This window comes from Phoca vitulina, unplaced genomic scaffold, assembly GCF_004348235.1.
Source record: "Phoca vitulina isolate PV1807 unplaced genomic scaffold, GSC_HSeal_1.0 scaffold43, whole genome shotgun sequence".
Taxonomy (NCBI): domain Eukaryota; kingdom Metazoa; phylum Chordata; class Mammalia; order Carnivora; family Phocidae; genus Phoca; species Phoca vitulina.
This window is the reverse complement of record NW_022589746.1, coordinates 10,786,006-10,798,311: the sequence shown is the minus strand read 5'-3', so window position 1 is coordinate 10,798,311 and position 12,306 is coordinate 10,786,006. Positions and strand designations below refer to the sequence as shown.

The 12,306-nt window shown below is 42.0% G+C and overlaps 1 protein-coding gene across 2 annotated transcripts in view; it reads left to right on the top strand.

The window, feature by feature from the left end:
- LIPK (lipase family member K) overlaps window positions 1–11,454 on the top strand; it is a 21,574-nt gene extending 10,120 nt beyond the window's left edge. For both annotated transcript variants that reach the window (XM_032430395.1, XM_032430393.1), the window contains exons 6-9: window positions 3,124–3,270; window positions 5,107–5,178; window positions 7,551–7,622; window positions 11,215–11,454. In XM_032430395.1, the coding sequence (XP_032286286.1) occupies window positions 3,124–3,270; window positions 5,107–5,178; window positions 7,551–7,622; window positions 11,215–11,454 (531 nt within the window). The remainder of the gene's footprint in view (window positions 1–3,123; window positions 3,271–5,106; window positions 5,179–7,550; window positions 7,623–11,214) is intronic.
- The last annotated feature ends 852 nt before the right edge of the window (window positions 11,455–12,306 follow it).

Sequence of the window (12,306 nt, the reverse complement as noted above, 5' to 3'; positions counted from 1 at the left end):
TTTCTTTCTTTCTTTCTTTCTTTCTTTCTTTCTTTCTTTCTTTCTTTTGGGTGGTGGGGAGGAGCAGAAGGAGAGAGAGAATCCCAAACAGGGTCCACGCTCAGCGCAGAGCCAGAGGTGGGCCTTGATCTCACGACCCAGGGATCATGACCTGAGCCAAAATCAAGAGTTGGACACTTAACCGCCTGAGCCACCTGGTGCCCTGTCTTCATATCTTAAAAGAAGAACTTGACGCTCAAAGAGGCTAAGCACCCTGTCCCGAATGACCCAGCGAATGGGTGGTGGAACCAGAATTTGAACCCAGATCTGAGCAGGCCATCTATGGTCAATGTTCTTTCTTCTATGTAATTATTTACCCTCCTTTCCAATGCCAACCTGAAAAAGTCAGCTCTGGATCCTTATGCAGCTGTGTACACAGAGCCCAGCTCAGCAGTCCATTGAGAGCTGCATCCAGCCCATGTTCTGCTTGGCAAACCATGAGACCTGGCACGGGGCCACGTACCCAGAAGAAGGGATATCTTCTTAAATTAGAGCTAATGCAAGACTGCTATACTGTTATGTGACAAGCACACGCCCTCCAGAACCAACTTGGAATTACAGTCTATGAGTCGTGTTGACCACACTGTAGGAATGGGTGTTCTATGGCTGGCTGGCCTGCACTACTATCCTCTCTTTTTAGGTTAGGGTGAAGGAGCAATTATCTGTGCCTGGGTAAATATAATGGTAGTTTTGTTGCATTGCTCATGTGTAGGGGTAGAGGTAATGTGAAGTCAGAGACCGCCATGCTACTTCACCCTGTATTTGGAAACACCAGCAGTCAGAATAAAGAACAAGGGCCCTTTATGGCAGATATAACCTCTTTCTTCACATCATATTTTGATGGTTGGTCACATCTATGAACTGGCACTTCCTTTTCACATGGATTTTCTGCCAAGTGTGGATGATGAAGATATTGGTAATGAGAAACAAAAATGTTTGCTGATTAAAACCAGACCCTGCTTTCTACTCTGATTACTTATTCATGTGCTAATCTATTTAGATTATTACACTTGAGAACATAGAAGAGATGCAAACATTCTTTAATTTTATTTTATTTAAAGATTTTATTTATTTATTTGACAGAGAGAGATAGAGAGAGTGGAAACACAAGCAGGGGGAGTGGGAGAGGGAGAAGCAGGCTTCCCGCTGAGCAAGGAGCCCGGTACGGGACTTGATCCCAGGACCCTGGGATCATGACCTGAGCCAAAGGCAGACGCTTAATGACTGAGCCACCCAGGCTCCCTGCAAACATTCTATTAAAAGGTAAGTTCAAGGGCGCCTGGCTAGCTCAGTCAGAAGAGCATGTGACTCTTGATCTCCGAGTTGTGAGTTTGAGCCCCATGTTGGGTGTAGAGGTTACTTAAGAATACAATTTTTAGGGCTCCTGGGTGGCTCAGTCGATTAAGTGTCCGACCCTTGATTTTAGCTCAGGTCTTGATCTCAGGGTTGTGGGATGAAGCCCCACATGGGGCTCCACACTGGGCATGGAGTCTGCTAAAGATTCTCTCTCTCTCTCTTTCTCCCTCTCCCTTTCCCTGCTACCACTCATACACATGCTCTCTCTCCCTCTCAAAAAAGAAAAAAAATTAAGTTTTAAAAAGTAAAAAAATGTTTTTTAATTAAAAAAAATTTTTTTAATCTTTCAAGTGTCCCAGTGATTGTGACAAAATGAATGAGAGGCCAGAATGAATTAGATAATGTCTGCCATGATTAATTACTGCTTTCTAGACTTAAAGAGGTTGATTTGAACTATTTTAACACATTGTAGTCTCTCTTTCTTTCTCCTTCCCTCTCTCTGGCAGGAAGGGGTATATGAAGTCACAGTATATCATAGATAACCTTAATATTCCATGGGATACCAAATATTCCATTAAATGAAGATGACCTTTGACCATATAAGGTAACCACTTTTCAAACTCAGAATTCCATCAACTATACCCAGTAGGAATTTACTGGTTCAAGTTTACCAAAGATACTGTGAGATCTCGTCATGCATTAGTGCAATAAAAATAAATGCTAGTTGTTATTGTTCTTTGGTTGTAATTGGTAGTTAAAAAAGGCTTCCAGGAGAAAGAGAAGCCAGTTTTTATTACTGTAAATAGAATTTCCAAAAGGTTTAAGAATCAAAAAATATCTTTACAGGAGCTCCTGGGTGGCTCAGTTCATTAAGTGTCTGACTTCAGCTCAGGTCATGATCTCAGGGTCCTGGGATGGAGCTACCAGGCTCTGCGCTCAACAGGGAGTCTGCTTGTCTCTCTCCCTCTCCCTCTGCCCCTCCTGCTGCTCATGCTTTCTCTCTCTCTTTCTCTCAAATAAATACATAAAATCTTTTTTAAAACACTTTCATCTTTGTATCTAATTTAAGATTATAAAGCTAGTTATTGTGAAACAAAGACAAGATTCATCCTCTATGCACAGGAATGAGATATGAATTTGTGTCCTAATTCGAAGGGGTTCCTAAAGTTCAGAAGGTAAATTCAACTCACTGGCAACATTGCCTGAAATTCCACTAGTAGAGATTGATTTTGGGGGGGTTAAGCTTTTGCTTCTGGAAGAGTTCGCTAGAATATTCTGGAATGATCATTCACTAATTATAATAGTAGTTATTGTTTGGGGAATGTTAACTAGATTCTAGAAACTGTAGTAGGCTCCTTTTAAACATGACCTATTATCTTTACACAGTCTTACATACTGCATATTAATTTTCCATTTCATTATCCATTTCCAGATAATAGAAATGAAATACTTTCTTAAGGTATAAGAGACAGAATCCAGAATTGAGCCAAAGTATCCCTGACTCCAAAGGCTTACCAATTTCCTACAGGGACTAGTTTTTCAGGGCATGTTCCAAAAACACGGCAAGTAGAGGATCTTGGGAAAAGGCATCAAGAGGAGAGTTGGGAAGACCAACAAGGTGGGTTGGGAGAACCAAAAACAAAATTTAACAGGCCTCCCTCTGTTTCACTGAAGACTAGCATAGAGCAGATACCACTGCTGTCCAGCCCTTGTCTGAGTTACCACTCACTTTCCACTCTTGGCATCCATATCCGTGAAATTTGATGGTATCTTACATTGATCTTGCAGGCTTTATTTGGTGACAAGATGTTCTACCCTCATACATTTTTTGACCAATTCATTGCCACCAAGGTGTGCAACCGGAAGCTATTTCGTCATATTTGCAGCAACTTCCTATTTACTTTCAGTGGATTTGATCCCAAAAACTTAAACATGGTATGTGTAAGTAGTCGGAGCCAAGAAAACAATTGTTTTGTTGCACAGAGGTGAGGAGAGTTTGTACTGAATCACGTGGAAACCACATCTCAAGGGCTTTTTATTTATTTATTTATTTTTTGGTCTCCTGAATTGAAGTTACATGTTGGTGGTTTCCAGCCAAAGCTGGGGAGTCCACCTGTTTTAGTAGGAGGATCTGCAAAGAAGGCTTGGCCATTGAACATTCTCACCAACTCTTGCTGTTGGCCGAAGTGCCGCCATTGAAAAATCCTTCACTTACACTAAGACAATGATTTTGAAATTTATCTTGCTGTGCCTAAACCCTATTTCAGACCTACTAAAGTAGAATCTCAGGGAGTAAGCTCAGGCATCTGTATTTTTTAAACCAGTTTTCCACTTTCATAGGTGATTTGGAAATCGTCATTTTGTGAACCACTTACTTCTTTAATCCAAAGGGACTAAGGGATAGCTTTCCAATGATAGGTACTGATTCACTGTTCAAGGGACACCGAGAGGGATAAGCTGGGATTCCTGGTGAGTCCTCTCCAACTGAAATCCTTTTCTTCCTCGGTCACCACTAGCTGACCCAAAGAGTCGGAGAGGGAGGAGGGGAAGCTACTGTTTACTTCCCTGCCAGAGAGGGGGTATCTTCGAAACCACAGGCAGGACTAAGCTGAAAATGGTCTTCGACTATCTCACAGACTTCTGCCCAGAGTCTAGTCTCCCTCTGTTAGTGGAAGGTACTGATTAACACTTTTCTTGCTTTCAAGCAAGATTTCTAAAAGGCCATTTATGGAAAGCATGCCCTAGTCACTGGCTTTTCACATTCCTTCTCTACATTGTTCTCAGTTTACCGAAGGGAACTGTGCTTGCCCATCACTTCGATGGAAGCATATCATGGAGGCAGAGTTAAGTAAGAAGACCTTTAAGCACACACAATAAAGATCATCTCAAAAGCACCCTCTCGACATGGCCTGAGAGTTTGCTAAAGAAAGACTTCACAAAATGGCCCCCTTGAACGTTCACTGAGGGCCTTCATTATACATTTTTACAGTCAGATTGCCCTTTTTTTTCACTGTTGGGGACCATCCTATGGGATACTGTAGTCTCTACAGGATGTTTATTTTAGTGGAGGATAGGCAGGGATGCACAAGTAGAGTTTGTGGAACTTTGAAGAAATACACATGTCCAGAACTCACCCCTAGAGATTTTGATATCGATTCAGTAGGTTTGGGTAGGTCATGAGGGGTTATGTTTGTTTTTTTTTTTAAGCTCCGTGTGTTTCTATGCTCACTTTGGTGGAAAAGTATAACTATGTACACTTAAAAAAAAGCAATGGAAAGTATAAAAAAAACAAGTTTTTTTTTTAAATCCAGAAAAAATCTAAATGTTAATGGAAGTTACAATACTGGAAGGATTACATTCGCCAAACTTTCAGAGAGCCCTGTAGAATATTTACTATGTTGTTAAAATCAGAAAGCAAACATTCAGATCTTTTCTCAATGTCTCATGATAAACAACTCTCTCAGAATGTCCTTTGGGACTTAATGCAGGGTGAGGAAGGGCACTGGGGCTTTTATCCCTTGACCCTTTGGGTTCCTGGACCTGTCTGACATGAGGCTGGAGAGAAAAGGTGTGTTAGCACCTTTGACCAGCAGGATGCCCTCTGGACTTTAGGAAGGCTGCACAGGACAGACTAGAGCCAAGGGAGGAGAAAGTTCTTCAAGACAGTATGGTACATGTTTATTCCTGAGAGAGAGAGAGAATACTCACAGTTACCTGTGGGGTGGTCACATGATTAGCTTCCAGATGAGAAATAATCTCTTTCTTTTGCAGAGTCGCTTGGATGTTTATTTGGCCCAGAGCTCCGCGGGCACGTCTGTTCAGAATATGCTGCACTGGGCCCAGGTACGAACTTCCTATTTCTGAAATGAAGCACACGTAGGTCTCTGCGACCCCTGAAGAGCGCTTTCACAGAGCCCACCACAGGGTTGTGCTGGCACCTGCTGCTGTCAGGTTGATGCTTCTGGAATCAGCATCAGCTCACTTTGACTTCCTGTTCTCTCTTCTGTTCAGCGTGTCCTCAGTAGCGTCTGGTGTATGGGCCTGCTTCCCACAGATTCTGACTGAACTCTGATTTTTGGATCCCTCCAAACTGCCTTCTCTAGGGAAAGCTTGTATTTCCTCTTTTGGAAAATTGTCAGTTCTAACAGAACTTTATATACCATGACACGGGCTATTCCAGAAAGATCTGCTCAGCCTCCTATTGGCATGTGGGCCATTTCAGAGTATGGAAATCATGCTTTATTCTGAGCAAATTAAATGTTAGAGAAGGACTAAAGTAGATTAATGGTTTCTGGTTTTACCCTCAGTTTAAATTTTTTGTGTGTTCTACTGTATCACTCAATATTCAGCAAGTTCAGAGGTAAGGCACATTCAATTGGTATAGCTTTCTGAGCCAAATATGTATGAACCTGTCTGTGTCTGGGGGGAGGGGGGATAGGGAGGAGGAGAAAAAGGTCTTCCCAGAGTTTTAATGTATCTGAGATACTAGGAATCTGCACTTTAACCTCCACCCTAGTAAATTTGTTCTGTGCTTTAAGGCTGAGAAGCACTGCTGTAGATAGCCTGAAATACTAGTTGAGGATTTCTGAACTCCTTTGAAGAGTTCCACCCCCTAGGAGATAAGTCTTCAGGTTCCTGCAGGGAGAAGGATGTTCAGGACATAGGGCCTCCTCCCAGTGAGGAGACAGATGGAGCCCGTGATGAGCATGGCCTTCATGTTTCAATTTCACGTTTACTGAGCACTTACTATGTGTTCTTGCTACTCATACATGTGATTTCATTCAGTCTCACTGAATTCTGATAACAGTCTTTCCATGGAGGCTTTGAGACCCCCATTCTACAAATGTCCTCACCAGTCCCTTACTCATCTCCCAGCTGACTGCTCTTCAAAAGATCTCTTCCCTTGTGACAGAAGGTCCTCTTCAAGACAGAAATAAGTCAGGAGGATGGGGGAAGGAGATGAGATAAAATACGAGGTCATAAGTTATGCAGACAGGTAAGGCAAGGGTGATGATGCTGATGTTGATAGTGGTAATTTTGAGTCTTCTTAGGTGTTACACACTTTATAGGCATTGCCCTATTTATTTATTTTACCTTATTGCATTACCCTATTTAATCTCCACAACCCTATGAGGAGAATGGTGTCATTCCCATTTCACAGACAAGAATTAGGGAAGATAAATAACTTGGCATGAATCACAGATGCAATAATCCTTTAAGCCTGGATTCAAACCAGCTCTGTTTGCTGCTAGAACCCGAGGACCTAACTAGTCCACGATACTGCTTCCCATTGTCAAAAACCTGCAAAATTCCAACAGCAGCAGACTACTGCCTCTGCCCTTAGAAATCACAAGGGGAATAATTTTAAACTAAAAATCCGGATTAAATCAACGAGGGTGGAAAAAAAAAATCTGAGATTCAAGTTAAGAAAAAAACCTTTGGAAGAGCCTGAGAATCATTTCATGAAGCACTTGAGGCAAATGTGAACATTATCTGCCTCCATCTGACATGGGTGGCAAATCACTGAAGAAGGAGCCCTTCGGTATAGAGGCTTATGAATGTTTCCATTCTAATAGCCGAAGCCGAAGCATGAAAATGCAAATATGGGCATGCGTGTTGTCCCAGACACTGAGCCTGTGGCCACAGGACAGATGACATGGGGGCAGGCTGCTGGACCACGTAATGGGGGACAGCAACACTGTACCTCAAATAGAAAGCACTGAGGATACTCTGAGTGAACATTCCTTTATTTAAGAGTAAGGAATATGGTCATAATATCCTAGACCACCTGGCAAGAATAACGTACAAAGCTGTTTGTATGTTAAAACAGTCACTTTTCAATGTAGGAGACGTACAGCTGGTGCCTTTTTAAAAAAATATTAAAATTCCTGTAGCTAAGATATTCAAGAATCATTCCATCCAGCATCCTTGTGAACATTTCATAAACATTAGAACATTTAAGGACATTGCTGTCTGAGGATTTTCACAGGAGAAGTATGGGGGAGGGGATTAAAAGACTGTCAGTTCTGTGATTTAGTATATCAATATTTATCATTTATATTATCTGGTTTATTCCTCTTTATTGGGTTTTAGCTCTTGTGCCGAAAGAGTGGGATGTGATGTCATCCTCTTTGTATATTTTCTGTTTATTGTCTTTCAATGTATGTTGTTTTCTTATATCATTGTAATGCATTTTTATTTTGATTTTATTATAGGCTGCTAATTCTGGTCTGTTCCAAGCTTTTGACTGGGGAAACCCTGATCAGAACATGATGCACTTTCACCAGGTACAAAGATGACAATAATCATCAATAGCACCTGCAAGTGAACTAATAAAGTAGTATCCACTCCCTAAGCATCAACACTATGCCAGATATTTTATATCGATCAGATGCTACTTATTGGTTTCTTGCATGTTCCATATCATTACTTTTGATCCTCATAAGGACCTTGCGAGGCAAATATGATTGTCTTCATTTTGCAGAGGCTCAGAGAGGTTACATAAATTGTCAAAATTATTTAGCTAGTAATGAGCCAGAGGAGCCCAGGGGTTCCTGGATTTTATATCCATTCTTCTTCCACTGCTCTTATTCCTTCTCAAAAAAGAGAAACTCTCAGCACTTTGGGACAGTTCTTTGGGATGCCATGTACTATACTCGTTTAAAAAAAACAAACAATATATGGATCACTAGAGATAAACCAGACACAAATAACACTCTTAGGAAAAAATACTGTTATCTGCCAGAGAATGGTGTGTCAAGATATTGCTTGACACAATCTCTGAAAAATTTGGAGCCAAAGTTCTATATTAAATGACGATATGTTGTGTTCTATTTGTTGTTCTTTTTTCCAGTACTTATAAGGAAATCCGTACACGGTTTTGGCTGCGTGCTGATAGACTGAGCTCAAATTAAACAAGTAGTCATCAAAGATACATGAGTTTTTCAAGTCAGGGATATGGAAAAATTTGAATTTTTTTAAAAAGCAAATTTTCAGTGCTACCCTAACTGCAGTAGTGAAAATGCATGATTTTGGCTGGGGTGAAAAATCTGATTTTTCTCCCAAACCGCTATAGTTTTCTCCTGAACTGCTAACCACACACAGACTCACCCACTATGACCAAGTACCATTTACTCTTGTAATTAACCAATTCCTCGTCCTAGCAAGAGTAGATAGTTGCTAAAAGGAAAGTGTCTTGGATGATGAGCTTACCTGTGGGACTCAGGTATCAATTTGGTTGAGAGCTGAGTCACAGGGCTTAGCTTTACCATTGTGCTTGCACATCTTCAGAAGACGGGCTGATTCAAGTTCATTTACAAATCTTTTGCTTGGGACCTTGGGGGAATAATGGAAAACCCCAAACAAACTGAGGCTGAACAACATGCATGTGTAAAAAGCAATCACTTTCGTCACAAGTATAAGTAAGGCCCATAAATTAGACAGGCGTGATTATCAATGTAATCACCAATCCTTTATGATTACAAAAGTAAAAAAGAATTTCTTGGCCCAAAGCCAACACGTCTTATTTGCATCCTGAATTTTCATATGCATTTTTGCTTTGCCATCTTCTGGGCCCCCTTTCATCCTTCACAGGGTCCTAAATCATTGCAGAGGGGCTCCGCAGGCCCATTCTCTTGCCATAAACCTTGCTTATATATACTGCTCCCTCTGGGTTGTGCTCTCTCTATTCTTTACCTCTCTCTATCTTTGCATCCGAGTATTTGTGCTCTGTATGATCCTGCCAAGAAAACCAGAGTCAGGAAAAGCATGCCTCTTCTTTGCCTTTGGGGCACTGCGCGGGCTCTCCTGAGCCCTTCCGCTCGCATGCACTGCTGGTGGTGAACGCCCATCTGCACTCACAGGCTTCTCTGCTTTTCTCACTTCCTGTTGTAGCTACACCTTCTCATTGACCACTTGCTCCTAAGCCCAAGGCCACGGTCTCCCAGCAGTATAGGGTACGTGGGATACCCGTAAGATACTTAGTAACGCAAAGACCCAGACACCAACGCATCCAGGCCCAGTGACCTCGGTGATGAGTAACCCAGTGCTCTCTGCCTGAATACTGCCCTGTCTGGAGAACTCCTGGTGCACATTCGCCAAGTTGGGGACCTCCCCCAGTGCATTTCCGGTCTAGGAAAGCTCTCCCCAGCAAGGTTACAAGTGCCTAAGGATCTTTTGTCCATATAACCTTTTCTTCCTAATCTTGCTGCCAAAATTAATGATGGTGTATTTTCTTTTTTAAAGATATACTTAGTTGTTTTTAGAAAGAGAGAGAGAGCACGAGCAGGAGGGGCAGAGAGAGGGGACGAGAGAGGGAGAGAATCTCAAGCAGGCTGTGCTCTGAGCATGGAGCCTGATGCAGGGCCTCAATCTTATGACCCCAGGATAAGGATCTGAGCCGAAACTAAGAGTTTGACGCTTAACCGAGTGTACCACTCAGGCACTCTGTATTAATCTGCTCACGCTGCCATAAAAAAAAAAAAAAAAAATACTGTAGACTGAGTGGCTTAAACAATAGAAATTTATTTCTCATAGTCCTGGAGGCTGGAAGTCCAAGGTCAGGGTGCCGGCAGGTGGGGTTCTGGTGAGGACCCTCTTCCTGGCTTGCCAAGGGCCGCCTTCTGGCCACACGCTCACATAACCTTTCTTCTGTGTTTGTGCTTGGAGACAGATCTCTCTCTTCCCCTTCCTATAAGGCTGCAGTCCTACTGGGTTAGGACCCAGCCCTTATGACCTCATTTAACCTTAATTCCCTCCTAAGAGGCTTATCTACAAATACAGTCAAAGTAGTGGTTAAGGTCTCCATATACGAATTTTGAGAAAACACAATTCAGTCCACAGACTATGGTGGCAGTCCATAATCTTCCAGTTGCAGATAGCAGAAGACAACTTTATTTTAGGTTTAAAAAATATATACTGCTTTACTGAGCTAAAAAGTGTGGTGGGAAATTAATAATAAATGGGAACTTAAATACTGTCCTCTGGGCTCTCCTGCTCCCTCAACCCCTCCCTCTCTCTCCTACTTCTGCTTGCGTATGCTCTTTCCCTTCTTAGGCTATTTTAAATATAGTAGTAAAATGGTGCCTGGATGTACTTAGCTCATAGCGTTCTTTCAACAGCAAACCCAAAGAAAAAGCCAGTATTTTTCTCAATCACTCTAGCCAAAAGTTCCAGAGAACTCTGGCCTGGTTTTAGCCATGAACTCATCTCTCATCCAGTCATGGAGGCCAGAAGGATGAAGGACTGATTGGCCTGGCCTGGTCATCCTGGCCCGCTGAGGAGCTAGGGGATGGGATTTGTTGGATCCACATGAGAAAGGCTGTATAACCAGAGAGAAGGGGCAAGAGATTAATACCACAGCCACTCTTGTCTGGGACAGGCTGGCTCCTTCCTAACCTCATATTTCAAATGTTTTCATCCGTTGGTCTCAGTGCTCCCCCAAGAGCCTGCTCAAGTGTCAATAATCCCCCTAGTCGAGATTTCTGCATATGAGGAGAGGTATTTACATTTATCCAATCCATAAATACATCTATTTTGTTGGAAAAGGACATACTCCCCATGCAAGCGCTACTAGAAAGATGGTCCTCATAGAAATAACGGTCCCCTTCCCCTAGGATTCTTTCCTATTTTCCCCCCAAGTGCAAATCAGGAATAAAACAGTTGTGATTTTTTGGTTTGTTTATTCCCAATTTAAATTATTGCATGAAAGTGTTTTTAATTACTTTTAACATTTTAGTGTCTATATATCACTAAGGGTATTCTAACTGCACACTTTGAGCATTTGAAGAACTTGCTTCACAATTAATACTGAATGTTACTTCCATAAGGTGGTTTTCTGTAAAAACTGTTTTTTTCCTCTATCTCTTTAACTGTAATTAGCTTACACCTCCCTTATACGACGTTACAAGGATGGAGGTGCCAACAGCTGTGTGGAGCGGAGGACATGACCGTGTGGCTGATGTCAGGGACGTTGAGAATTTACTCCCTAAAATTACCAGGCTTATTTATTACAAGTTGATTCCACACTACAATCATGTGGATTTTTACCTTGGACAGGATGCACCCCAGGAAATTTACCAAGACCTTATTAGACTGATGGATGAATGTTTGCAAAATTAAATGCGTTTTCCTTTCTCTAAGCAAGTGGATTTTCAAAATAACAACGTGGCAGACAAACCCTAAGGTGATCCCTCCAGTGACCTTCACCTCCTAGTGTCCACGTGTTGGTGCAATCCTCTCTCCTTGATTATGGGAGGGCCCTGAGACTTGCTTCTGGCCAACAGAATTGGCAAAGGTGCCACACCCTTGGTTAGATCATGTTTATGGCAAAGGTGATGGGACGTCACTTCCTGATTGCATTATATTATATGAGAACTCCATGTAAGTAGACTGGAGGAGGGATTCCTCTTGTTGGCTTGAAGAAGTAACCAATATGTGCAGGAAGCCTACACGGTAAGGAACCATGTGTGACCTCTAGGATCTACAGGTGGGCACCAGCCGACAACCACCGAACAACAGGATTCTCAGTCATACAGCTTCAAGATGAATTACATCTAGATCCTGGATGAGCTTGGAAGCCTGTTATTCCCCAGTGAAGCCTCCAGTTGAGAAAGCAGGCCGGCCACAACTCGTCTGCAGCCCGGGGGGTCCCTGAGCAGAGGAAGTAGCTGGGCCATGTCCAGACTGCTGACCCAAAGCAAGAGTGAGAAAATAAACAGATATTCTTTTAAACCACCACGTTTGTGGTAATTTCTTATCAACAATAGTAAACTACTATTGATAGTACTAACAAACTATTATTATTATTATTATTATTATTATTATTATTTTGTCTCTTTGGTTAAAAGCTTGAGAGACCCTGTTCCTTATTACCTTTATTTCCTTATTTCTCTTGTTTTGATGAACTTCCTTAAACACTTCTTGTTTTGCAGATCTGCTAGCTATCGATTCGCAGTGTTTGTCTGAAAAAGT